Here is a 26,437-nt window from a genome sequence, read left to right on the forward strand (position 1 = left end):
TCTCAAGATTCTTTTTTTACTCAGTAGTTGATGATAACGGTTCAGAACATAATTGTTTGTAAGTAATGAAAGGCAGGTAGTGGTCCTAGAAAACTAATGAATGCTGGTAACTTTTTAGTGTTTGGAAGTCAGATCTGTGTGTCTTAACTAGTGTATAAAACTTGGGCTTCAAACAGTTTATGTAACTCATCTGAAGTCTGTAAACAAATGTCGAATTCTGCTAGGTTCTTAATGCTTTTACTGCACTGGTATTTGGCTGCAGTTACTAGGGAAATATCCCAATGAAAAAATGTGTAAGGGTTTTTTTTTTGTTTTTAATAGTATGTACTTTCTACTTTCACTGCTATTTGACAATACACTTTTGGGATTCTAATACAGGACTAGAATGTATAGTCAAATTTGGTAGCAGATACAGTGATGTACAGAACTGGGAATCACTCATCTGGAGGGAGCTGAAAGGGACAACGCTATTTGGAAATGTGATTCGTTGAGGAAGTGGTTTTTGATGATGCTAAAGTGTAGGCAATGATAATCCAAGTATTTCAGAGTTTATTCTCAGGGAGTTTCACAGACCGAACCTTGTTATTGAACAAGCGTTTTAGGCAAGAACTGTTTGCAGTGACATTTATTTAATCATTCAGGAGGTGTATAATCTATGTACCATGTAGGTTTTTTCAGCCATTTTTAGTGTTTATCATGATTGCAGTATGGTACAGCTGGTTCTGAATGTGTCTCTGTCTTTTTCCAAGCATATTTTTTTCTAAAAGGAGCCATTTTATTTCTTTGGTTAAAATTGTTCATTTTAAAAAGCCAACAAGTTGAAGTAGATTGGGACTGCACATATTCAGACTAACTTCCTGAGGCATGTATTCCAACCTTTAACAAGCTCTCGACTCTACAGAACTTGGGACTTTTTGTTTCACCAGTGTTTTGATGCACATCATGTTCTTCTGTGTCCTGGATACTTGATCTTGTCAGTACATGAAGTCCAGACCATGACTCAGGCATACCTGTGTTTTCAGATAAAAATCTTGTTTCTGTCTTGGGATAATAGCTTTGGTTTCCTGGACGTTTGTGTGTATATGGATTCATGTTCATATCTGATGTCATAATATTGAGTTAACTTTATGGCTTTTTCCTTTTGATTTGACCCATATTACATGTGAAGTTCTGGTCACTTGGTCTTGGTCTATTTTAACCCTTCTCACTCATTCACCAATAAAGAAGGATATTTTACCTATATCAGCCTCTCGTATAAACTAAAAGCAAGGTGAGACTTTGACTATGCAGGCTGCTAAAATGAGCATACATAGCTGCATAACTGCTTATCTGTACTTTTTTTTTTCAGCTGGGCATGTAAGGCTCTGTGCATACTAAAAATGACCTAGCAGCCAAAATGAGAAGTGATAAATATTTTCAAAGCAGAGCTGACTTGTGTTACCAGATCTGTTAAAAACTTAATTTTGAATGTTTACATTGAGATACTGACTGTAATTTTTATCAGTAGTCCATGCTTTTTGTCATGAGAGGGAAGTTTAAATATTTGACAGACACTTACCCTGGAATGCATCATGGTTAAAACACTACTTTCTGTTAGCACTGAAACTTTGCTTAGCTGTTGCATCTTTGCCTTGTGTCCAACAGATTTTTTTAAGTATAGGAGACCTATGTATGTCCTTACTTATATTTTACATGGTTTCTCCTGATTTGCTTTGTCTTTATTCTCTTCATTTTTCTCTAAATTTTGACTTAGAATCCTTGACAGTGGAATACATCCTTTAATATCTGCAAATGTTTTTTCATTCATTTAATAGCTTTTAACTTTCAGTTCTTTCAAAATCAGCCTCCCTTACTTGCTAAATGATGAGGTCACTTGCATACATATCTCTGCCAAAAAGGAAAGTAGTAGCTAACTATCTCTTCTGGGAAATGAAGAAAAAAAAAATCAAGTGCAATTTATTCTCGTGTTCTGGAACTGCAGATATTGACCTGTTCTCTTGTATTGTGTGCGCTGGTTCAGCAGAGAGCTGATTTAATAGCAAGGATTGTCAGCATTCTATCTAATTTATGGGAGGTTTTTGCATATACATATTTTAATAGATACACTTCTGTCTGAAGTAGTAATGTAAATGTTACATTATTTAATGAATGACGAGTGTTAAACTAACCTGAGTGCTATTACATTATGCCCTAAGAAATACACACCATCTGTAAAGATGAGATACGGTAGGCATGAACAGCTATTCAGTGGCCAAATTAAAAAGCTGCATAATTACAGACCAGGGCTTGTGTTGCTTGTGGGAGCTAAAGTCAATCATTTGCATTTTTATATACTTCTATGTTGTTTTTCTACTGGATCAAAGTTCAGCTTGGTAGCATAACTTCTTATAATGGAATGAGTAACAGAACAGAGTATCTATGTAAAAGAAAACAGTAATTTCTAAAGTTGTATAGATTTATGAACATTTTATGTATTTGCTGTTTAAGCATGCTGTGTAAGAACTGATGTATTTGTGTAGAACCACGGTGTCTAGTCGAATGGCTAATGAAGCTAAGTAACCGTATTTCTTCCTAGGCAATATTTTCACAATTTCAACACAGTCGAGAAAAAGCACTCCCATCAGATAATATGAGACATGCCCTGGCAGAAAGTTTTAAGGATGAACAGCGTTTCCAGCTTGGATTTATGGATGATGCAGCAGAATGCTTTGTAAGTATTCTCTGTGATAGCTGAATAGAATTACATTAGTTTTGTGGATGCCAAGCTGGTCTGTTGTTTTGGTAGCTCAAGGCTTACAGGTAGATACAAGTGACGTAATACTACTGACCTTCTTTATGCCACTTCAGGGGAACAGACGCATGGAGTATCTGGTAATGTGGGATGGAGTAATCTTGCATTTGCTTCATACTTTTTTCCTAACTTGGTAGCTCAGGCAGAGGAATATGTGAAACATCATTACTACAGGAGATCGGTGAGGATGATGAACTCTCAATCACTCTCATAATTTTTTGGATGGAGTGAAGGGTTATATTTTTGGGCGAGAAGGCACCTAGAGATTTGAATATATAGTCTGTTCCTCCAAGTATGCTCTCATCAGCTATTGAAATACGTTCCATTACAACTAGCCAGCTCATTACTGAAGCCTTCTGCAGAAGAGATTTCCATTTTCTTATCCAAGAGTGAATGAATACTTGAAGATCTTGACTCTGGCTGCAGTTACTTTCTGCTTTTATGAAGTGTCTCATTAAAAAACATGAGCCACTACTGTGGCCATAAAAGATGACTCAAGATCGCATAGAACATGGGTAAAGAAGCCTTTCTAAGAAGTCCTGTATTAGAAAATCAAAATTGGTTGCCATAAAAAAAATAAATCGGTATTAGTCTTCAGATACAGATTTGAGGGACAGAAAATATGGTTGCTGCTTTGATTACTTTCAGCTTTGGACATCCTTTGGAAGTATCCACAAATGAATACCTACCTGTCAGATGCATTTTCACGTACATAGGAAAATCCAGTGGAGAAATCCTGAAAGCAACTGTTTGAGATCTTGCAGTCAGTCAGGTTAATGGATTGCAGTCATGAAAGAGAATCTCTCATTAGCGCTCCATCTAATCAAAATGCATTTGGACCCCTAAAGTAATCAGCTGTCTGAATGATCTACCTGAATAGATTAACTTCTTCCCATTACTTCTGATATTTTTGGCAAAAGAGGGAAAAATGGCCATGCTCATTCAGGGGCCAAACTGATGACAGTCGTAGTACTGTTTTTTCTTTTTTCCTTTTCCTTTCTTTTAAGGTTAAAAAGTGAGACTTGGGCTGGGATCAGGCATGTGCTATTTATGAGCTTTCTCAATGCTTCTGTTTGTGTTGGTGCATGTGCTAAACATCATCAGATGAGTCAGATTGATATGCAGAGAAAAACATAAAAATATGAAGAACTACTGAGACAGAGGCCTGATCCAAAAAAAAATATTTCGGTCATTGAATGCAATGTAACTGTTGTCTAATGCTGTTTTGTTAATGTTGGAAAGCTTGAGATGAAGATAATTTCCATCCCCTGGGCTGTAAATAGAGATGGAATTAAATAGACGTTAAACTTGTAGCTGGATTATTTGGAGTCAAGGGGGGAGTAGTTGGAGTGTTAAACTGTAATGTTGCTCTGATATATTCTGACCTCATCGGTTCAATTTATATTTACTTTATTATTTCTATTTAGGAAAATATCCTTGAGAGGATTCATTTTCACCTAGTGCCAAACAGTGAAACAGATATGTGCACTTCAAAATCCTGTATTTCTCATCAGAAGTTTGCTATGACACTGTATGAACAGGTCAGACCTTTATTTGATTGCTTTAACAAATAATTTGTTTCCACTGTCCTGAGTAAATAAAAACAAAAGTGTTTTTATTTTTGTAGTGTGTATGTCGCAGTTGTGGAGCATCATCAGACCCATTGCCTTTTACGGAATTTGTGCGTTATATTTCTACCACAGCCCTGTGGTAAGAACTTTTATTCTTGTATCTCATTTTTTTTATATACACCCTTCCAATAGAAGCAAAGCATGCCAGAGAAGTGCTGTAAGTGTTAAAAATGAATGTATATTCCTTTGTTAAAATGTGGTTTTGAGATACTGTCCAAAACTAACATTTGGATTTCAAAAGCAAGATGTAGAGAGAGCTTGACAAAAAGTATGTATTGCTACTGTTTTACTTCTGTTTCTTTTCTTCTTGGTCATAAGATATAGTTAGTTGAGAGTTGAATAAAATCTGTTAACCCTTAAGAAGGGAAATCCACAGTTATTTCCATTTATTTTTTACAGTAATGAAGTAGAAAGAATGATGGAGAGGCATGAACGTCTCAAGCCAGAAATGTTTGCAGAATTGTTGCAGGCAGCAAATACTACTGATGACTACAGAAAGTGTCCTGTAAGTGAACAAAGATGTTGCATTGCTTTAAGATACAAGGGAGAACTTTTTAGGATATTAAATCCGGCTAAAGTACTTCCCTAAAAGCAAGATTATCTGTGACCACTTCAGCGCAGTCTAATTGAGGGTAAAATGTCCTTGAATTTATATTTTATTGTTCCATTTATAATAAACATGGTATTGTAGATGCAAGTGGCCTGTTTAGAAAGTCATGTTGTTAGGTCCATGTTTTTTTTCTTCACTTCATGTTGCACACAGAGCTAGGTGGTGTTAATTAGCTGGAACAGGTAAGGTGCTTTAGTTCATACACACTGACAGCTTGACAACGTTGTCTTCTATTGGAATAATTTTGTGCTTCTATTGACAAAAATAGTCTCTTTTAGCTTGTTCTGTTTAATTCCTCTCTTCCTTAAATGGTTCTGTGTAAATACTGTTAATTTAGGAACCATAGAAAAGCACACAAGAACATGTAGACCTAAGCTTAATGGAGGGGGAGCAAAAGAGAAATCATGATGGTGACTTGGATGTGTTCAGAGATTTCTGTTTTAAGGTGGTGATTGGATGTAGAAGTTTAGCCATAGTCTTCATCAGTGTGTTTTTATAAAGAAGAACTTTATCCTTAAATTGTTAGAAACAAACACCATAACTGAATTTGACAATTAGAAGAAATTGCAGAGTTGTTTTGTTGCACTATTTCTTGTCTAGTAACACAACTTTGGACTTCCACTTTTAAACATCTTTGTTTTCCCTCCTATCACATTTTTTCCTTTTTCTAGAGTAACTGTGGTCAAAAAATAAAAATTCGTCGTGTTCTTATGAATTGTCCTGAGATTGTCACTATTGGTTTAGTCTGGGATTCAGAACACTCTGACCTGACAGAAGAGGTTGTGCGGAATCTGGCAACACAACTTTATCTTCCTGGGGTATCTGACCTAAAACTTACTACTTGCTTAGTCTAGAATTTAATTTTACATGTATTTTATGTATATGCAAACATATACAAAATATAAATATATATACACACACATATGTATCTTTTTAAAAAGCACAATTTAACTTCAAAGTTTGTCTACTTTTACTATTCTTTATGATGTTCTGCTTGATGTAGTTTCTGTGAGAGGAAAAAGTCCTGTCGGAAGTGTTGATTTTGTGCCTAAGTACACAGATGAATAGGTGAATTCCTAGTTGAAAATATAGGAATATCATGTTCCATTTGAAATTTGTGGAATTATTCTAGAGCATTATATAAGAGTGTTACTCTTTCAGTTATGCAACAATAAATGTCAAAATAGACCTAAGTGTAAAAATCATTATTTATACTCATGAAAAATTGTACAGTGCAACAGGATATTTAATATCAGTTGCACTGGTGAAATGCTAGTAGATCTGAAAATTGAGGCTAAATGTTTTCAATATATTTTAAAGTATAACCATTTTTACAGCTATTTTATAGGGTTACAGATGAAAATGCCAAAAATAGTGAACTTTTTCTTGTGGGAATGATTTGCTACACGAGCCGACATTACTGTGCCTTTGCCTTTCACACCAAGAGTTGCAAATGGGTGCTGTTTGATGATGCTAATGTAAAAGAGGTAAATACTAGTTTTAGTGATACCAAATTTAGTGATCGTTACTTTTCTAGAATGCATTCTTTTGACACTAAACTTGAAACAAGTCAAACAAATGGATTTTTTTTAATAAACTGTTAGTTTTGTGAATCAGTTCTCACAAATGAATTTTAGAGTTGACTTCACTACTTTACAGTTCTGCCTTCCAAATGCCGAATGTTTCAGAATGTTAAACACTTGTCTACTGTTGAATTTGTACTTCTTTTAATGAAAAAGACGACCTAATTACTGGCAGCTGTATTCATGGTCTTAATGTTCTGATTATTAGCCCATGTAATACTGGGTTTTGCCACAATTTGCAAAAACTTGTGCCAAAATGTTGAATCTTAATGAACCTTTGGAATTAGGCATTTAGTACCTGTTGCTTAATATTTTTTTCTTTCCATAATTGGGTTCAGTGATGTTGATAAACCTTTGGGGTTTTGTTTTGGGGTTGTTTTGTTTTGTTTTTTTATCTTAGATCGGAACAAAATGGAAAGATGTGGTCTCCAGGTGCATTCGATGTCACTTTCAGCCATTGTTGCTATTTTATGCTAACCCAGATGGCACAGCCGTATCTCCAGAAGATGCTCCAAAGCAGATTATTCACTGGTCTCAGTGCAAAGCAGCAGGAGGAAATGGGGAAGACTTAGGTAATTTATATATATATATATTTATTTTTTTTTAGTAACAGTATCAACTGTATTTCTGAAATGGGGATTATAAAGGAGAAGGTAATGGATTCACTGCTTTGTTCTTAAATACTTTTATTAATAATTATCTTAAGGGTCACAAAAGAAGAGAGATTAGTGTATATATTCAATATTAGAATTGTTTTGTCTGATAAGGGAATACAAATTGAGATTCAGCGATAATGGGGAAAAAAGATTCTATTGTAGATGATTCATAACTACTTTACACATAACTTCAGTAATTTCAGAAGAAAATCGTAGAATATTTGTATATGCGGATGTTCTTAGGTATATATTGATGCATATAAAATACCTTTAAAATGCTATTAAAAGATACTGTAAGTAAAGCTTCATACAAATACGGAGATATATATATATTTGGAGCATGTGTGTTTGTATATGCATGTATACACACACACAGAGCACAACTCACAAGTTTGGGAAAAATCAGAAGGAGCTGCAGGAAACTTTTTTCTCTGAGATTCATATAGAATAGGCCGCAATATGTAGGAATCCAGTCTTTTGGTTCTGTAGTTTGTATTGCTGTCTTGGATTTTTTTGTGTTAAACTTTTGTGACTTGTTTTTTTTAAATGTTAAACATAGCATACAAGTAAATTAAGTAAAAGGCCAATTGAATTTGACATGTTCCGCTTCACAAAATAAGTAACAATAGGACAAAGATTGCTTCAGGGATGAAAGAATTGGGGACCCTATTCCACTACAGTCTACCACTATAAATATGACAGTATATAAAATATTACAGAACCTTACTGCCTAGCATATTGAAATGTGGTGTGGAGTTTTTGTGAGGGTTTTGTTTGTTTGTTTTTAATCTGCAATTAAAAAGTTTTCTTATTTTTTAATTTAGATATTGGAAACTTTAAATTAGGAAGCCTTTCAATTCTAAAGATACATGTGTTATTTGATAGGATTTGAAAAGCATTCTGCTCCTAAATCAGACCTTGTGAAAGAGAATGGAATTGGAGACCCGACTAATCAAAGGAGTAATAAAAAACTTCAGCCAGATAATCCAGCATTCAGTAGGAGCCATATTCAAGCTAGTGGTGGTAGAGGGCCAGGTATGTATTCCCCACTCCCAAAAAAACCCAAACGTGTCATCTTATGAAATATTTCAGTTGATAGCATTTCAGGTATGTGCTAACCTCTGGACTAGAACTATTTCTAAAGCAAGAATTCCATCATTGACTTTAAATAACAACCAATGTTTAAGTAATATCTGCCATGGAATGTTAATTTTTCTGGAGAATGGTAAATGCAAATTTTTTTTATTACCCCTCATTATTCCTGCACTAAAGTGGCTCTCAAGGCCTTGATCCTTTTCTCAAACATCATCATGCCTTCCATTCAGTGTCAGTTAAAAGGCACAGTAGAAACTTGAAGATAATTGATATTTTGGAACACATGATGTGGCTCTGTGGATCATTGGCTGTTTTGAGGAATACTCCCCCAAACATCATTGTAGTCCTGTATGTTAATGGACTTTATCTTATGCTTGGAAAGAATAATAAAGAAGTTCTCACCTGTTTAAAAATCCATTCTCTGTACATTAGGCTTCCAAGCAAATCAAGCTATAAGTAGTCCTATAAGGCAGTGACTTCTGCATTCCTTGTCAGTGCTGAACTCTCCATACTTCTCAGGTGGAGAGATGCTGCCTTCTCTTGAGATGTGTTTCTCCTCTGTCTTTATTGTTGAATCACTAGATGTTTTAAAACTGAGACTGCTCAGCTTGGTAACTTTTTTTTGATGGAGTGATGACTCAAAAATGGTCAGTATTTACCTTTTCAGAAATAGATGGATTTGTTTTCATAAACAGCAACTCCACTGTTTTATTAAAAATAAACCTTCACATTTAGACAAGTTTAAACTTAGATTCATTTTTTCAGTATAATTTGTAAATAGTATATGTTTTGAAAATGGCTTGAGCGTTCAGTTTTAATAAGTAAGAGGTGTCAGGACATGCTTGACATAATGCTGCTTTGGTTGCTTTCATTAGACTCCTTGGAGATACCTATACATTTATATCTATACTATATATCTCATTTTCTTAACCTGTGTTATGTCATTCACTAGTCTCTTTAAATAGTACTAATATTAAAAGCTAAATGTTATGGTACATAAATATATTGTGTGTTTTGATGATGAATGACTTTTTAGTAATGATCTTTGACAAAAAGTATTTTTTGCAGCTAAGTTAGGTTACAGCGATCAAAAGGAGAGGCTAAAGGACATCTCCAGAGAGTGTGCTCAGAAAGCTGCTGATATGAAGAACTTCTCATCTTTGCGAAAAGATGCGGACAGAGGACCAAGAAAAGAGTCTGGGAGACAAAGAGGTACGTTTTAAAAATATGACCAGAGACTCGATAGGTTAAATAGCTTTTAGCATCAATACTAGCTGTGCAGATTTCTCTCTCCTTTTAAGAGAATACCCTGCATGATTAATTTCCCCTGTTTTCAGTATTCTGAAATATGTACTGGATTTGTTGAGATAGGGTAGGAAACATAGGTACTCTAACAGTATCAGTTATCTATTGATGAGAATTCTAATGGAGCTTTTCTCTTTTTCTTATAAGACTTGATTGGGGAAGATCGTTCCAATGTTAAGTTGGGGTCTCCTCTGGTTGGAAATGGACTTAGACACTGTGCTGATCAGCGCATATACAGCAGCCAGGGAAGAGGCTGCTATAAACATGACAATGCACCTCACCAAGCAAAGCTTTCTGTACAGGTACTTGGATCAAATAAAGCAGAAGCTTTTCCTGCTGGGGAGAAACCAATGATCAGGACCAGAACTGACGGTGTGACTGGCTACGATACAGACACTAGTCAAGACTCGAGGGACAAAGGGAGTATCAGCAGCAGCAGAAGCAGAAGTAAAGGTTGGAAACCTATGCGAGAGACACTAAACGTAGACAGCATTTTCAGTGAGACTGAGAAAAAACAGCATAGCCCAAAGCACAAGGCAAATCCGAGCAGTAAATCTAAGCATGAAAAGGAGCGAAGCTTTAACCATTGGCCAAAAGAGAACCAAATCCAGAAAGGTTTAATGACTATATATGAAGATGAAACAAAACAGGATACAGGAAGTCGAAGTTCACTGGATTCGGAGGGAAAAGGAAATGCTGAAAAAAGCAAAGGATTTACAGAGAGAAAAATCCATGGTGATAACTGGCAAATTCAGAGGACAGAATCTGGATATGAAAGTAGTGATCATATCAGCAATGGATCTGCAAATCCAGATTCGCCTGTTATTGAAGGAATCAATACAGCAGATGTCAAGAATGTTAGAGAAAGTGCTTCCTGCAGGTAATGCTAATGCTCTTAGAACTTCCATAGACTGTCTTTACAGAGAAATAAGTTGTTCTAATGTTCCTGTGTTGTTTCAAAAAAAAAATAATCAAGAAAACATGCTTTGGAACTTCATATGCTTGCGGTCAGGTATGTAGAAAGTTAGCAACACATCTAGAAATAAGGGTGTGGACAAGTGTGAAGTTTACCTTCACTCTGAGGCTGCAACACTAGTTGTATTTGGAAGGCACTGAGACACATTATTATGGCACTGAGCCAGAACTGCTAAGCCCTGCTGAGGGGCAGGGTCTGTTAATTTGAAATGATTGCTACACTTTTTTAGTTACAAGTTTTTTAGACTGTGGGTAACTTGCCATCTGTAGTGGAATACAAGTGTCTATATAAATCAGATTTGTAACAGTTGTACAGACAAGCCCCTGACAAGGAGATGGGAATGGCAGCAAGTGAATCTTGTATACTGTTACTAGGCATTGTTCTGAAATTCAGTTTTCAGATATATATTGATCACTTGATAATCAATTGACCTATTTGAAAGAAATCTTTGCTGAAAAGTGTAAAATTACTAAAACTGGTCAAAAACATGGTTAGTAGCCAAATTTTATTAAACTTACTAAGAATTGACGTGTGGTAATAACAAGAGTGTTGCCCAGAGACATGAAGTCTCTGTCCATGGAGATACTCGTAACCCAAATGGGTACGGTCCTGGGCAGCCTACTGTAGTTGACCCTGCTTGAGCAGGGAGGGTTGGACTAGATGATCTGAAGAGGTCCCTTCCAACTTAAATGATTGTGGTGCTGTGAAATATAAATTTATCAACCTTCCACATGTGGTTTTCTGTATTGTGTGTCTTAAACTGTATGTGGAACATAGTTCCTACTAGAACCCATACATTCTTCTTGTTACCCCATGCCTTTATCTATTCCCCTCTTTTTCTCTCTCCCCTCCCACCTTTCCCTGCACAACAAACTGTACAAAATTCCACTATACAAAAAACTTACAGGCTTTTTATTGGATAGTGATAAGTGTAAAGCTACTCCAAACCACCTTTATATTTTCAGTGTTTATGGTCGCCTTAAACAGTGATTGCTACAGTTACAACCATACCTCATTTCTAAGCATGCCTGAGAGGTACTGGGATGCCCAAATGCTGCATGTGTCTTTTTATGAGAGAGAATATGATAAATTTAAAACAACTTAGTTCATTAAGAATCTGCTTATGCTATTGTTTAAATATTTGTCAAATAAAGAGAAACAACCCTGTACTTTATCAAAATACAAATGACTTGGGACTTTCAGAAGGATTTTATATGATTGGTAATTAGAATTGACTGGCAATACCCACTAGTCCCCTTCTAACTGTTCAGACTTTGTCTCATAAAAACAAAAAAATACAAATGATTTACTTGAAAGTTCTTTTAGAGTGTGGAAAAAAAATACTTAGTGTTTTGTTTTCTGTTGGGTTCTTTCTCCATTTTTCTTGTTTCATTCAATATTTTTCTTGTTTTCCTGTGCTCTCAATAACAAGAGTCTTTTTTTTTCTTAATTGAAAAATTGCCACTGTGTATCTTCTTCCCTGCTTTACTCTTGGAGAAGGAAGGAATTGACAGTGTGTTTGTCAGCTCCCTATCTGGATTGGTAAGGCATGCTTTTTGCTTAACTAAACCAGCAAGATTTACTAAATCTGCTGATTTTAATTTTTTTTTTTTTCACTCCTCTTGGGCTTGCTGTTGTAATCTTCAATTTTCTTCCAGTTTAAGAAAAACTTTTTGAAACGAAAATCCCTTTGAATGAAAGACCAAGCGGCAATCACAACTTAGAAGAGCAATGTTTGTTGACACAAAAAAGTATTAATGGATAGCGAAATGTCAAGCTAGCAAAATGGACAAGATAAAATGTTAGCTAACAGGTTACACATACCTAAGATATCGATACTGATGAGATTTTTGCATTTTTAAACTTAAGCTTGTTGTAGTCAGATGCTGCTATATGTTTAACTTCGAAATACTCAGTGTAAACTGTTAACGCTGAAAAATGCATTTGTTTCAGACATGGGTGATACTGATGATAAATTGGAAACTATATGGTACCACATGGATAGTATTCTTTTGCTGCACTAAAGTGGCACTTTTAGATAAAATCTACAAATAAATTGAATTAGGTAACCAGTGGTATCTGTTCCATTTGAAAATCACTATAGAAAACTTTGTGTATCTTTTTATGTGCTGCATACTAGGCATCCTGCTGTTGTACTCTAGAGTAAGGCTCAGATAAGCAGGTATCCAATTTCCAGAACAAATTGGGAACACCAGCCTCACAAACTGTATTTTTTTTTTTTTGTCTGTCCATATTAAAGGATTCGGGTCATCCTAAATTTCATCAGCGTCAGCACAGCCTGTCACGTGTGGGAGCAGTGTTGAAAAAGTATTAAAGGGCCACCCCTACTATCTCATGTATATTCTGTAAAGTGTGTGTGTTAGTAAAAAACGTGACAGTGATGATAAAGAGTTCATTTCACATAGGCAAAGTATTTACGCCTGTATGCACTCAAGGCAATAAAGTTTGTAGTCATACATCAGTAGTTTAAGCCTTCAAATTACCTATATGCTTCTTTTACAGCGACCAGAACTTGTCAACCAAAAAAGCTGACAATGTGTTACATTCAGTATCCCAGCAGAACAGAAGCTTTTACGGTAAGAACTTTTAACTTGTATAAAGAATAAGAAGTTTTCTAAAAAATAATTTAGATGTACCAAAATTTTAATACTAACTTACTAATATCACACAACACATTACTGATTAGCCTTTTGTATAATTTTGCTGCATAAGTTAATGTAATGATATTTCATAAAATTGTAAAATGTATATACAGTTTATCATTGGTTTGGTTTTTTTTACAAGCCATAACCAAATATTTCAAAGTTAGACAATTTGTGTATTAGGTTGGCTGTATTTAGGTGGATTAGAAGAAAATTGGCATGGAATCTATGGCTGTTTTGGCCGTGATGTTAGAGGGTTTTACATACTTTTTTCAGTAGAGAGATCTCTGGCTGACTCATCATAGCCTGTGTACGCTGTCTTTTTAACATGGCAAAAGAAATCATGTTTTGTGGGGGTTTTTTTCCCTCTACAGTGAATTCCAAATCTCATGTTTTTAACCTTCTCAGTGAGAAACTGTCGGATAAAGATGGAAGGTGTTCATATCCCTTCTTGGTACATTTTGATGGAAATGTGATGGAGCAGCAGTTCAATAACAATATCACCTTTTCAGGGACATTTAAAGTATTCTGTTCCACAAAGCACGTTCATTTATTCAGTTTCTTGGCTTTCTTGTAGAGCAAATGTAGAGTGTAAATGGATTCCTAGCTATCTGCCTTGATATATAGATTCCTAAATAGAGGGGTTGGGGTTTTTTCAGCGCTTGACCACCATGTGAAGAAAACTCTTTGTGTTATGATGGTGGCAGCAGTAGTAGTTCCCTACTTCTTTGCAAGGTCATGAATATGCATGTGAGAGTTTACCTGGTCTCCTTTCAGACAGCAGTGGCAGTGCTTAGCTGTGTGCTGAGTCACGTAAAAGCATGGCATGTCTCCCAAACAGTTGTTTCACATGACCTGTAGCACCAAAGTTACAGGCTAGTCGATTTTTTGTAGTGCTTGAATCTATTTTAAACGCATTATTTTGGTGTGGAAAACCAAGTATTGTTTTGGGAGGTCACAGCTTCTTTATTGATAGACAATCAGGGTACAATGATTTTTCTTGCCACAGTCCTCATCTCGTGTGTTTTGTTACGAAGCATTTTCTTTATAGGTTGATAGAGCAGTTTGTCATTGCACAAGGATGTCATACACCACCGCCTTCTCAGGAAGAGGCTGATGCGTAACTGCTTCGGGCTGGTGTAGGTTCTCTGTACAAGAACCAAACCCACTATTGTTCACCAGTATTAGGGATCTTACCAAGGCCTGTAGTGACGTGACCTGACAAGGAGCAATGATTTTAAACTGAAAGAGGGTAGATTTAGCTTAGATATTAGGAAGAAATTCTTTACTGTGAGGGTGGTAAGGCAATGGAACAGGTTGCCCAGAGAAGCTGTGGATGCCCCATCCTTGGAAGTGTTCAAGGCCAGGTTGGATGGGGCTTTGGGCAACCTGGTCTAGTGGAGGGTGTCCCTGCCCATGGCAGAGGAGTTGAACTAGATGATCTTTAAGGTCCCTTCCAACCCAAACCATTCTATCATTCAGTGAGTCTGTGGGGTTTTTATGCTGGCATAAAACATCTGGTATAATTCACTTTCACTGGCCTTAATCAGTACTTTCTTTTTAATCCCATGGAAATGATTAAATATAAATCTCCATTTCTGTTGCTTATATTCTGCTTTGAGAATATATGTCTCAGTTCAATTTTTGGTTTTGGTTTGGTTTTTTTAGCAAGTCTGCATATTCCTTTCCTGCACACCCCCCCATGCAAAAGAAAAAAAAAAAAGGGAAAACCATGGTAATTTTGTTTACTCCCTGTGTTTTCCCCAAAAGCATTTCCATGAGCTTTCTTGATGGATGGATACTAAGGAAAATTTTTAAAAACATGTCTGGGTGGACTGTGGTACCGTTTGTTTTCCTTCAAGATATGAAGCAATATCAGGAAGAAACACTTGTAATAAGGAAATCGACTTCCTTTTACATACTAATATGCCTGTTGGGTTTTTATAAAGTTGATAAATGTCTGGGCATATAAATATTATAGGTCAGCACAGCCAACCAAAATCATTGTTATTGTTGCTGGAACAATGGAATGGTGCTTGTACAAAGAGGTGCAATAAATATTCCTCTTCCCCAGGAAATGTTTGATTTTTATAGATACTTCTCTTCAAATAATGTATAGTATAGTTTCTTCTAAGACTTAAATGGGAGGGGGGGAAGAAGGCAGGTTTGCCATACCATTCCTTTTCTTTTATGTCATTATTCCAATATATTTTTGGTTGTAGAAGGAGAACTAATTTGGTGTTTGATTTTGACAACAAAAAAAAACCCACCAAAATTGATGTTGTATGGAATGCAAAGATCTGGTTTTTGCATGATATTTATTCTGCTCTAGTTCTGTACTATACTATGCTTATCATACCAGTGGAAAAAACAACACAACACACTTGGATAGCAAAAAGAAAAAAATAAACACCAGTGAAAAATACATAAAGTACTCTGTCAGAATGAAAAATAGGTGGATTCAAACAATGTTTCAGCTTAGTAATGAATATTCTCTAGAGCTAACTGTGGACTGTACTTAAGTATACTTAAAGCTTTCAACATACATCATACGTTTTCTTTAAAAAAGTGTAGTGATTCCAAGGGATCCTTAGACTTATCATAAAATATTGATGATAAGATCCCATCTATTCATTTATTCTAATTCAGTAACTAACCTTTGAATAGTTTCATAGCAAACATGTATGTATTCTAAATAGAATGTGAAGTTCTCACATGTGTGCATGTTTTGGAAAATAATACTTTTAGTGGAAGTGATTAATAGACTGAAGAATTTGATTATTCCACATGTATGTGGAGTTAAAGATTTATTTAGACTCAGTTTTTTGGCTGTCTAAAAAGCGTGTCAGGCCACCTTCAGCAAAGACAGTAGTAGTCATTTACAGGTGTCAATGGTATTACCTTATGTTATATCTCTGAATATTACGAACAAGACATGAATTGGTAGGTAAATACCAAATGGACGTCTAGAAAATAGTACTTTAAGAAAGAAATGCCCAGTCCTTTCTGAGAGGAATGGAATGTAAGAAATCTTTGTTAGTGTCTCATGGCAACTTGAAAAAATATCTCTGGGTGGTTTTCTTGGTGTGGAAAACTTCTTATGGAAATAATGTTGGACTTCTAATTACGCCCACCATTTGTATAACTGTGCTTTACCAGTTCCTCATTTTTAACTGGAGCTGAATGAGGCTACTGTTCAGGAGTTGAGGAATTCTGTCCCTCGCTTACAAAAATAAGCTTATTGTTGGAGCATTACAAAGATAGTAACATTGGATCACACAGTGCTTATGCAGATCAAATGGCTGCTGCTTTCACTGGTAGTAAGCTGTAGGTATTGGTAGTGCTGAAGCAAATGTCCCACGAGGCCAAGCCCTAATTTGTGTGGCCAAATTTTGGCAGGAAATCATGGATATTAGGTAAGCAGATATAGTATCCTTAACTTATATTAATGAATTAGTGCTTCTGAAGTTTGAACTTGAACTGTAGAAGCTAATTTTTTTTGTTTATAAAGAACATGTGACATGAACGGTGTGAGGGCAAAATTTCCAACCTCACATTCTTCAAGTTGAAGAAAGATGACTATAATTCTTGGAAGTTGGAAAGGACTACAGAATTTTTTAATGGATTTTCAGAGCAGTCCATGTGCTAGCTACTGATAATAATTTTCAATCATAGAGGGCTTTTAGTGGCTTTCATGACAACCCTCCCTGATTCCTAAAGCACAGATGTCTTCATGAAATTGCCACTCCTGACAATTTCAATAAAAGGCATTACTCTTGGGAAGGTTAAGGAAAAAAAAATATAATTAAATCCCAGAAGCCCTGTTTTCTATATTCTTCCCCTCCTGCCCACCCAAAGCTCGGAACACTTCATTCTTGAACTAACTTGTCAGTAGAATAAGTGCTGTGATTAAAATTGGGCAAGTGTTTGATGGCCTCCTATATAAGATATAGTATTAAAAGCTGCCTGTTCAGTGATCTCAAAAAAGGATGTACTTGGAATCAGTGCCTTAAGTTAATAATTGCTTCCCTTTGAAAATAAATGCAAAGCAGTGTTTGTAGTATTACAAATCCAGAGATTTTCCCATTGTTAATTATTGAGTTTAATAGCTTGAGACAACTCCAACTGAAATCTAGAGTCATTCTGAAGCTCTGGTGAGTGTGTAAAAACAATCCAAATTGCCTTTGGTTATTTGTCACTTCATAAAGCCCCACAAACAAACCATAATTCTGAAAAAGAATACTCATCTTCTTAGGAAAACCATACATTTATAGTAATAATTTAAAATACACAACTATAATTAAAAAAATCCAGTTGTTACCCTTCTGGTGCAGTCAATGAATATGATTGTCGTGTTTGAAGAACTGAGTAGTAAATTAAAGCATGCAGCTACTTAATTTACTTAGTATGAAAGAGAAACAAATAAATGCTCTTCTAGAGTGTCTTTAAGTGATAAATTAAAAGATTTTTGTTTGGGGGGGGAGGACATCAATAAACAAACAAACCAACCAAATCCTGAACTTTCAAGATTTCCAAATGTAGCCAAGCAGCCCATGAAGATTGAAATGTAAAGCACTCTCACATTTGTAATTCACTTTATTAATGTGAGAAGTTTGCAATTTAAAATAGATGAGGCAAAGGTTCGAGATTCAGTTTTAAAACAAAGACCCGATAAACTTCTTGAAACAGGCAGATCAGAATGAAGGGAGAGTAATAGTTGTTCTTTGTCGAGTGTTGCTTCACTACAGAATTTATTTAAACTCTCACATGTATGCAAGTATGCACCACCCCACCCCCAAAAAAAACAGCAGTGGAACTTTATTTTCATTTTTTCCAGATGTTAAAAGCCATGGAAAAAAATCCGCTCATGAATATATAAGAAATGCTTTGCAGCTGTATGTTGCTCCAAAAGGACAGTTTCTTGAATATAAGGGGTTTTTTTTCTGAAGATGGTCCCTTTTTTTTTAAAAATAATATTTTATTTTTGACAAGTTATTATGTGTTTACCTTCTTGACTGGGGTGATGTTACTGTTCCACATATGAAAGCTTCCAGTAAGTGTGCCTGTCATTTCAACTGAATACAGAAAAATGTCTAGGTTCAGAGAGAGGAATTTGCCACAGTACTTGTAACAAAAAAGTATTACACATTGCTTTTTTTAATTGGAAACTTAAAAAAAAATAAATTAAAAAATCTGGTAATCAAAAGTACAGGAAACATGCCGCTAAAGCACATTAGAAGGAAACTGAATTTAATGTGGAGGTTTTGGGGGGGTTGTTTGTTGTTTTTTTTTCTCAGATATTGGGCTTTGCAGATTTTTGCAAATAGGCTGTATGTGTAAATGTAGGTACTAGAGGAGAATTTGTCTGTGCCACCTGTTGGCTATAGAATGGCTGTTAATCTTTTGAAAATCTAGATTGGCTATTCAGATGTGGAAATAGATGCTCGTAAATCTTAAAAGCAGACTGGTTTGTATGTCAGAAAAAAGTTACATTTCATTTATTAGTAAGCATCTTGCGACCCATTGATAATGGTGTCAGTCTCCAGCTGAGCACAGTGCTTGTGTGTCACGTATTCAGATTTGTGAAGAACATAGAGCCAAAATTCCCAATCAGGTCCACGTCTGGTTTTAACCATGCATGGATATCCTGTCAGTAGAAGAGAAAATAACACATCTATTTTTAAGTCAGCTGGAATTCTGAAGGCACAAAGCACCTGGTATCGCTGAGCAGCTTTGGCTGAGTGTGCACCAGGGTGACACCAAGGAAACAGCTTATTAACCTTTGCTGCCTCCTCCTGCTCGATTTGTGATACTGCCTCTGGGAGGGCTGAACACGCTAAGTTCCTTGGGAGTTTGCCTTGGAGTAAAAATTAAAAAATTAAAATCTGTAATCTTCACGTCAGGCAGTTTGGGAAATTAAAGAGCAGTTGTATGGGCAATTTATTTGCGATCTTTAAGTAGACATGCTCTTGTAGAAGTCGATCTATTCAAAGCCTGAAAATTAAAAACACTAGCTTCAGACACTGTTAATCTAGCAAATTACTTAGCTAGTTCATTCCTAGGACTGTATCCTGATGATGGGACTGAGATTAAATACTGAATTGGAAATATTCACAGGAAATAATGTGTCAGAGCTTGTGCTTTTTTTTTTTTTCAGTAAAGCTATTTACAGTTCATTAAAATCTGTAGCAGAAAGAAATGTTTTCTGTTTGAAATCTTACCTCATTGTTAGTTAGCTCTGATGCCACAGCACACTTGAGCAGTTTTCAACTTTCTTTTACTTGTCCCTTGCCACAGTCATACAGGCTTATTCAGTAACAATATTTTCCCAGAAGTATTCTTTCTAAAGTTGTGGTACTGTTTATCATGCCAGAATAGCAAGATTTTTTTTTTTGCATTTTGAGGCTCAAGGGCAAGCCAATATGGGTGGTTTGTCTCTTGTACTATATGCCATTTTAGCCTCTACAACCTGTGTTCTTTGTCAAAGATTTAGTATCTGTAGTGTTTTATCAATTAAAGATAGGGCAGATATTGATCCTCAAAACAAGTATAACCCAACAGCATGACCCAAAGTTTTTAGTTTAGTTCTTTTCTATTGTAGGGGTTTTGATTCATGTTCACAAGTCTAAAGTTCCAAGACTTTATTTAAACTTGGAGAAGTAACAAGTGAATAAAAAAGTATTTTATCTTGGTAAGATTACATCATTTAAGAATAGATAGAAAATTTTTGTAGCGTTTCTTGATGGATGTATGGAACAGCCTATGTTTCCATTGGAAATTGTCGAAGTTAGTACTGTCTACTGAACACAAGATTATTCTACTAGAAATCAGGCAATATATGATCCCTTTTTTGAATTTAATTCCTGTTTTTCTGAAACAGATGTAGTAGTTACATGAATCCAGTCTATACATCCCCAAAATAAGACTTCTTTGAATGGCTTCAGAGCAGGTGACTGGTGATAATGGGCCAATCATTGCATTAGGAAGATTTCTAATATCTATCTCTAAATAAATAGACCGTTGCTTGGCACTTGCCAAGAGACTTTTACTCTATGTGGTGTTGACATGGGTACTTCAATGCTTCCTTTATTTACTGTTAACTAGGAGCTGCATTGTTCAGAAATCATGTATTTTCAGAGAATGATTATTTGCCTTTGCCTGTGAATAAAAGGAGCGTCTAGAGAGTGAGTGCAGTAGTGCTGGCCCAGGCACCCTCGTGTTGTATCTTTAGGGCACGTGACAGAGTGCTCTCTGTCTGCTCAGCATTTCTACAAACTGTACAGTTTGCTGTAAGTTCCTGTTTCAAAGAATGCATAATGCATTTGTTTAAAAAACAAAACAAAAAAACTAAACATGCCCCATCCCTACAGTATTCATTCCATTTAATTATTATTACATCATGTGAAATTTCAGAACTCATAAATAGTTTTTGTCATGTAAATTACTTTGGATGTTTGAATAAATGTGCTTTTATAAAAAGTTGCATTTGAAAATATGCTTTTAATTAGATGAAATGTTAAGGTGATCTTGAAAACATGCCTACAGAACTTCAAAATTGTGGTAATTACCCATTTTCTGGTAACATTTAAAACAAAAACCCCAACATTTTCCCCAGATTATTTTGGATGAATGTAAGATCTGACCTTCTGTGACAGATTTTCTTCAAAATGGTTATTTTGATCAATGTCAAATCTTGAAAAGAATGAATTGTCTTGTTGTATTTTGTTTGGTTTTGTAACCTCTGAGGAATTACAAAGAAGGAATTGCGCTGTATTTCTACTTACTTGGAAACAATTTTTTTTTACCCCCAGACTTGAGGAAAGACCAGATCAATTCAGACGTTAACTACAGACCTCATGTTAATTTCCCAACAGAATTACAGCTGCAGGTGCCCAGTCCTCCAGTAAAGAGGTATCGAATATTACCATTCATTTACTATGTAATAGTTTAAGAAATACTGAATTAAGTTATGTGATAGTAATCAATATTAAGCATGCAAAAGTTAAGGTATTGAATATTTTTGACAGAATTTTACATAATTGATAGGGGTAGATGTTCTCTGTCTTTATTTTAATTTTGAATATGTCAGTGAAACCAAATAACTTATATTGTTCTATAACCATTGTAGCAGAGCAAAGGGGTTTAATATTTTTTTGTTTTGAATTCATATACTACAACAGGCAGTGATTAACCAATTAGTGGTTAGTGCAATAACCCCATAAAGTTTTGAAAAGTTTGGTTGGAAGAGGAGGGAAAAATACCTTCTGTTTAGAAGCTGCTGCTTTATACCTGTTTCTAATTTGAACTGGAAGTTCTCAGTACCTCCTAAAAATCAAGAATCTAAATACAAATTTAGCACCCAAATGTAACATCTAGTATTTGAAAAGTGGATGTAGCAGACTGAGTCAACAGGAAGAGCAGCAGAGATCATGTTTGATGTAGTCCTGAATGTTGAAGGAATTCATCATACCTTACAGACATTCAGTCTCTTGCAGAGATATGTTTGGGGCACTTTACATTTCAAGTGACACCTTGGAGTGGTTTAATAGAACTTTGAATCAAATGGCTGTATGTTAAGCAGATCCCAATTCTCTAGTCAGTTTGAATATTTAAGTATTGTTACCAAGGCTGTCGTTGAAAAAAAAATCCTTGGGTAATTTGAGCTTTTTCTTATGTTTTTATGGATACTTAGATCTTGTGTGGTTTTGTATTTTAGAGCTGAAATGCCTGAGACCAACAGGAAATTCTTCCCATCATCAGCTCTACAGCCAGTTCTTAAAGACATCGTTAAGTCAGAAAGTAGGAACAAGGCCAGCGAACAGAATCCTTCAGAGTGGCTTAATCCAGACAAGCTTGAGAAGATGAATGTGTCAGTATATTGTGCTGATGGCGTATCCCACACCAATGTAGAAAACGTCTGTGGAAGGAAGCTGATGAACAGTGACTTTCACTCCTCTTGCCAGCCACAGTCTCAGCACGCAAGAACGGTTGGCCCCAAGGTGGGGTTGTCACCTTGTGTGGCACAGAACCTGTCAGAAAGGCCCATGGGGCTTCCCCCTCCCGGTGAGCACGCTGGGCACCCACTCCGAAGGGTGGATGCTCTTTGGGTGCCTGAAGCAGTGTACCAGAATCTTCCTCCCCCTTTACCGCCAAAGAAATATGCTCTGAATACTTTGCCAGGATCAGAAAATAACTTGGCAGCTGATCTAAGATCAACAGAAGTGTTGCAAAATAACCCATTAAGGCAAACAGGTACACCTTTAAAATCTGCATCAGAATCAAGCATATTTACAAACGAACAAAGGCTTAAAGAACCATTTCAAGGGAGTGAGCTGTTTGTTAATAAACCAGATTCACCACCTCACTTACCAGTTAATGACTTTTGGACTGTGTCTGAAAACTTTTTAAAGAAAGGATCTCGTCATACGGGACCAGGTGCTGGCTATGTGGATGGAAATGAGAATGTATCCCTAACGACTTATTTTTCAGTAGATAGTTGTATGACTGACACATACAGGATGAAATATCATCAGAGACCCAAACTGTATTTTGCAGATAGCGGAAGCTTTCACAAAGAAAAGCATCCTCCATCAGCTGGAGTAGAACTGAATGCTACATACCATGCTACTCTTGAGCCCAGGCATCCCACATCTGAGCAAAGGTACAAGGCAAGCGTAGAGGGCATACACTGCAGTAGATAGATTCTTAAAATCTGGATCTGACTTTTGCATTTCATGAAGTCTGTAAACGGGCACAAACCTTGAATCTCTGTGTGTGTGATAACTGGGTACCCAGTTGACTGTACTTTCCTTAGGAGTTACGACTCTTTAAATGAATATGCAAACAGAGGTGAGAGGAGAAGAGGTGCTAAACTTCTGGTTCTTGGATTTGTTACTCTAGTTGCCTTAATGCTTACTTCTGTTACTCAGCTTGTCTTCTACAGTTTATACTAAAAATGGTTCCTTTTGGGTTTATGCATCCCACAGCAGTGAGATCAACTAGATGTTACTAATTTTGTAAGAAGATTTAATTAATTGCAGTTGAAAAAGTGTTCCTTCAGACTGTGGTCACTACATACTTAGACTAACAAAAGCAATAAACATATTACCATATATAATGCAGTAAATCTAGTTATAATAGAGCGCTATTTGTCCTGATAGGTAGCAGGAGGTAACATGTTTTTTTTCAACTGACTTCTCTGAGAGTCTGTGCTTTGACAAACCTTCAAGTGTCTTTAATACAAGTTTACCCAGAGAATTTCTAACTTTTTATTTGAAAAGCCTTAATAATAATAATAATTCTTTAAAAATGGTTCTGGTTTGCAAGTGTTAAATAAGATTTTCAAAGGGAATTCAAGTAAATTGCAGTAAGAGACTGTACTATTCATATACCTGCTCTATGTTAGTGTACATTTTCATACACATTTATCAGATTTTTCACCCTATAAGCTATATACTTTAACTTATTAAAATTAAACACATAAGCTACAAACTGATATAGCAGAATAGGATGCTGATTTTAAAATAGTTATCTTGCAATTATGACATTAATTTTGTAATGTTTTAGATATATTTACTACTTACGTTCAGTTCCGATTTATTCTACAATTGCATGCAAAGTCAATGCTGCTATTTATTGAACTTCGTATCTTTTTTCAGCTTGACATTTTGAGCAGTGTTTAATGGGGATCAGACATTTGATTTTACTGACATTTTTCCCTATTTGGAGCAGTCCTACCCATGGATACGATCTGTATTAGCAGATGAGCCTGAAAACCTGCAGCCATTTGGACTGCAGTGGCTGAGAGGGCACAAAAAGCAGCAGTTCCTCTCTTTGCTCTGCTCTGCAGTGTGGGCAGCTCTGGCATTTACCATGTCTTTTGTTAACCTGACTTTATTTCAGTAACAATGAGGATTGATTTGGCTTATGTTTGGTTAGTTGAATCAGTGCACACAACTATCTAGAAAGTGCTGTGGCCCAGGGAGGGCTGGGGAGGAAAGAAGGGCGAGCAGGATTTTGCCCACCCAGCAGCCCTGAGTGTTTGAAATGACCCATCGTGTCTTGTGGTGTCAGAAGCAGGGGCTTGGAGTCCTGTTTCAGTCTTACTGTAACACTGAACAATGTATAATTAAGAATTAACGTCAGCAAAGCCTGACACAATCTGAAAAGGCTAAATTTTGCCCTTATTCATTAACTTGCGTTAACCTGGGGTGCTGCTGATTACATCTAAACTTCAATACCTTTTAGTTAGGAAAATAATGCAAGATTAAATATGCATAATAAACACTCTTGCTTATACTTGCACTGTTAGTCAGAAAGGCTTTTTTATGTTTATAAACCGTATGTGAGCTTTAGTGCTTCAACCAAATGTTGGTGCTTGTTTAGCACGATTATCCAAGGCGTGTATTTAAACAGTAGTTTGGGTTATTCTGTCAAGATCAGGATTTTTTTTTTTATTAAACTACATGTAACTTACAGTAAAACTGGAACATGATATATGCAACAAACCAAGTATCTCAGATTAATCTTATTTCTACCTTCTTGATTAAAATTTGTTGTAGCACTTGGAAAAAAATGAATTCTAGAATTTGTAGTGCAAATAATTATGCATGTTTAGGTATGGCTGCTGGTAAACAGCAACTTAAAAAAATTATCCTTATGTAAGAAAATCAGTTGAATACAGAAAAAGAACCTGGAAAATCTAAGAATTTGGAAGACTCCTAATTGTAATATTTTTGAGAGATTTCAAAAGCTGTAAATTAAATTTTTCTAGTTCATCTAGCAATGTTACATAATATATATAGCCAGTTAAGTAAAACTGTCTTCTAATACTTGTGTAAAAACAAAGATTATTGGAATTTGTAAATAATGTATAATTTGTAAAGTGTTTTGCAAAAATCTTATATTTGAAATAACAGTATTTTTATGTATGAATAGCACAGCAACAACTGTGAATGATGTTAGAACACTTATTTTTAAACATGCATAGCAATGTTCATACTCCTGTACAATGAGCAATATGAATGCCTATTACTGATACCAATGAATTTGGCTTCCAGTAAGCACAACTGGTAAACTTAAAGTAGCTACAGCAATTTAGATGTACTTCCATCTCCTTGCTTTGCTTGAAACAATCTTACCAGACAACTTTCTATGTGACCCATGTTTACCAGGTATTTAATTATAGTCAATGGACAGCTAATCGGGGCACCTTTGTTTTTATATTTGACTCTGCACTCCATGTATGTACGTAATATTTGCTAACTAATATGTGATAACTTGTTTTAACTTACCTAGGGTGCCTATTTATTTTTTTATAAATGTCCCCTTCTGGCTATAGATTTGTATAAGAGCCTAGACAATTTTTGTAACAGTAAAGACATTAACAAGTCTTGTAATTAATATATTTTTCAGTCCTTAGAATTATTTTCTTGCAAAGTTCTGCTTGTTCAAACTATCAGATAAAAACTTAAAATATCTTCATCTTCTGTTCTTTTTGTATTCCACATTTTTCCACACATTGTCTTCCTTATCAGAAGAGAAATGGAGCAACATTACAATACTTCCCTAATAGGTTGTTCCCTTGAGATTTCCCTGCTGAAATCAGGGCTGGGGGATAAAAAAATAAAATTAAAAAAAAAATAATAAAATTTTTAAAAAAATACTAAAAATAGTGAACTTGTCTCTTTAATAGCTTCATTTGAAAAACTGAAAAACCCATTTTTCTATTTGTGAGAATGGAATCACAGTTCAGCACTCTTCTACATAAGTCAACGGTTTCAGAGTTCTTGACTCATTTTGTAGGTACCAGCAGCCAAGATCATAAATGCTAGCAGATAAAGGCATCTCAGTTCTAAAGCATAGGTCTGATACGTAAGAAAGCCACTGTCAATGGAAAAGTTGTCTTTAACAATGAAAGAAAAATAAAGGGAAAGAGAGCACAGGCCCACTGTTGCATTTCAAATCCTGTTTAACCTGATAGTAGCCTGTTTTCATTTAATGGGTTAGAAGATGCTGAAATACTCTACACTTCACAAAGTCTCTGAAATCTCGTTATTTTATTATATTTATTCCCCCCCAAAAAAACCCTAACAACCATGAATTGTACTTCTCAGAAACTGATGCTC

At 35.6% G+C, this 26,437-nt stretch overlaps 1 protein-coding gene across 5 annotated transcripts in view; it reads left to right on the forward strand.

Annotated features, from left to right (window-relative positions):
* Positions 1-25,792, forward strand: part of USP53 (ubiquitin specific peptidase 53) — a 39,228-nt gene extending 13,436 nt beyond the window's left edge. For 2 of the 5 annotated variants that reach the window (XM_075751033.1, XM_075751034.1), the window contains exons 4-17: positions 2,576-2,710; positions 4,219-4,332; positions 4,419-4,501; positions 4,822-4,927; positions 5,704-5,850; positions 6,370-6,519; positions 7,016-7,187; positions 8,157-8,306; positions 9,435-9,578; positions 9,819-10,551; positions 12,148-12,189; positions 13,171-13,244; positions 21,122-21,221; positions 22,027-25,792. In XM_075751033.1, the coding sequence (XP_075607148.1) occupies positions 2,576-2,710; positions 4,219-4,332; positions 4,419-4,501; positions 4,822-4,927; positions 5,704-5,850; positions 6,370-6,519; positions 7,016-7,187; positions 8,157-8,306; positions 9,435-9,578; positions 9,819-10,551; positions 12,148-12,189; positions 13,171-13,244; positions 21,122-21,221; positions 22,027-23,011 (3,135 nt within the window). In that variant the 3' untranslated portion in view covers positions 23,012-25,792. Of the gene's footprint in view, positions 1-2,575; positions 2,711-4,218; positions 4,333-4,418; positions 4,502-4,821; positions 4,928-5,703; positions 5,851-6,369; positions 6,520-7,015; positions 7,188-8,156; positions 8,307-9,434; positions 9,579-9,818; positions 10,552-12,144; positions 12,190-13,170; positions 13,245-21,121; positions 21,222-22,026 lie in introns of all 5 variants that reach the window. The other 3 variants (XM_075751035.1, XM_075751036.1, XM_075751032.1) reach the window with 2 other exon arrangements.
* Positions 25,793-26,437: the final 645 nt, after the last annotated feature.

This window comes from Balearica regulorum, chromosome 4 (assembly GCF_011004875.1).
Source record: "Balearica regulorum gibbericeps isolate bBalReg1 chromosome 4, bBalReg1.pri, whole genome shotgun sequence".
In the NCBI taxonomy this organism is placed as follows: Eukaryota; Metazoa; Chordata; class Aves; order Gruiformes; family Gruidae; genus Balearica; species Balearica regulorum.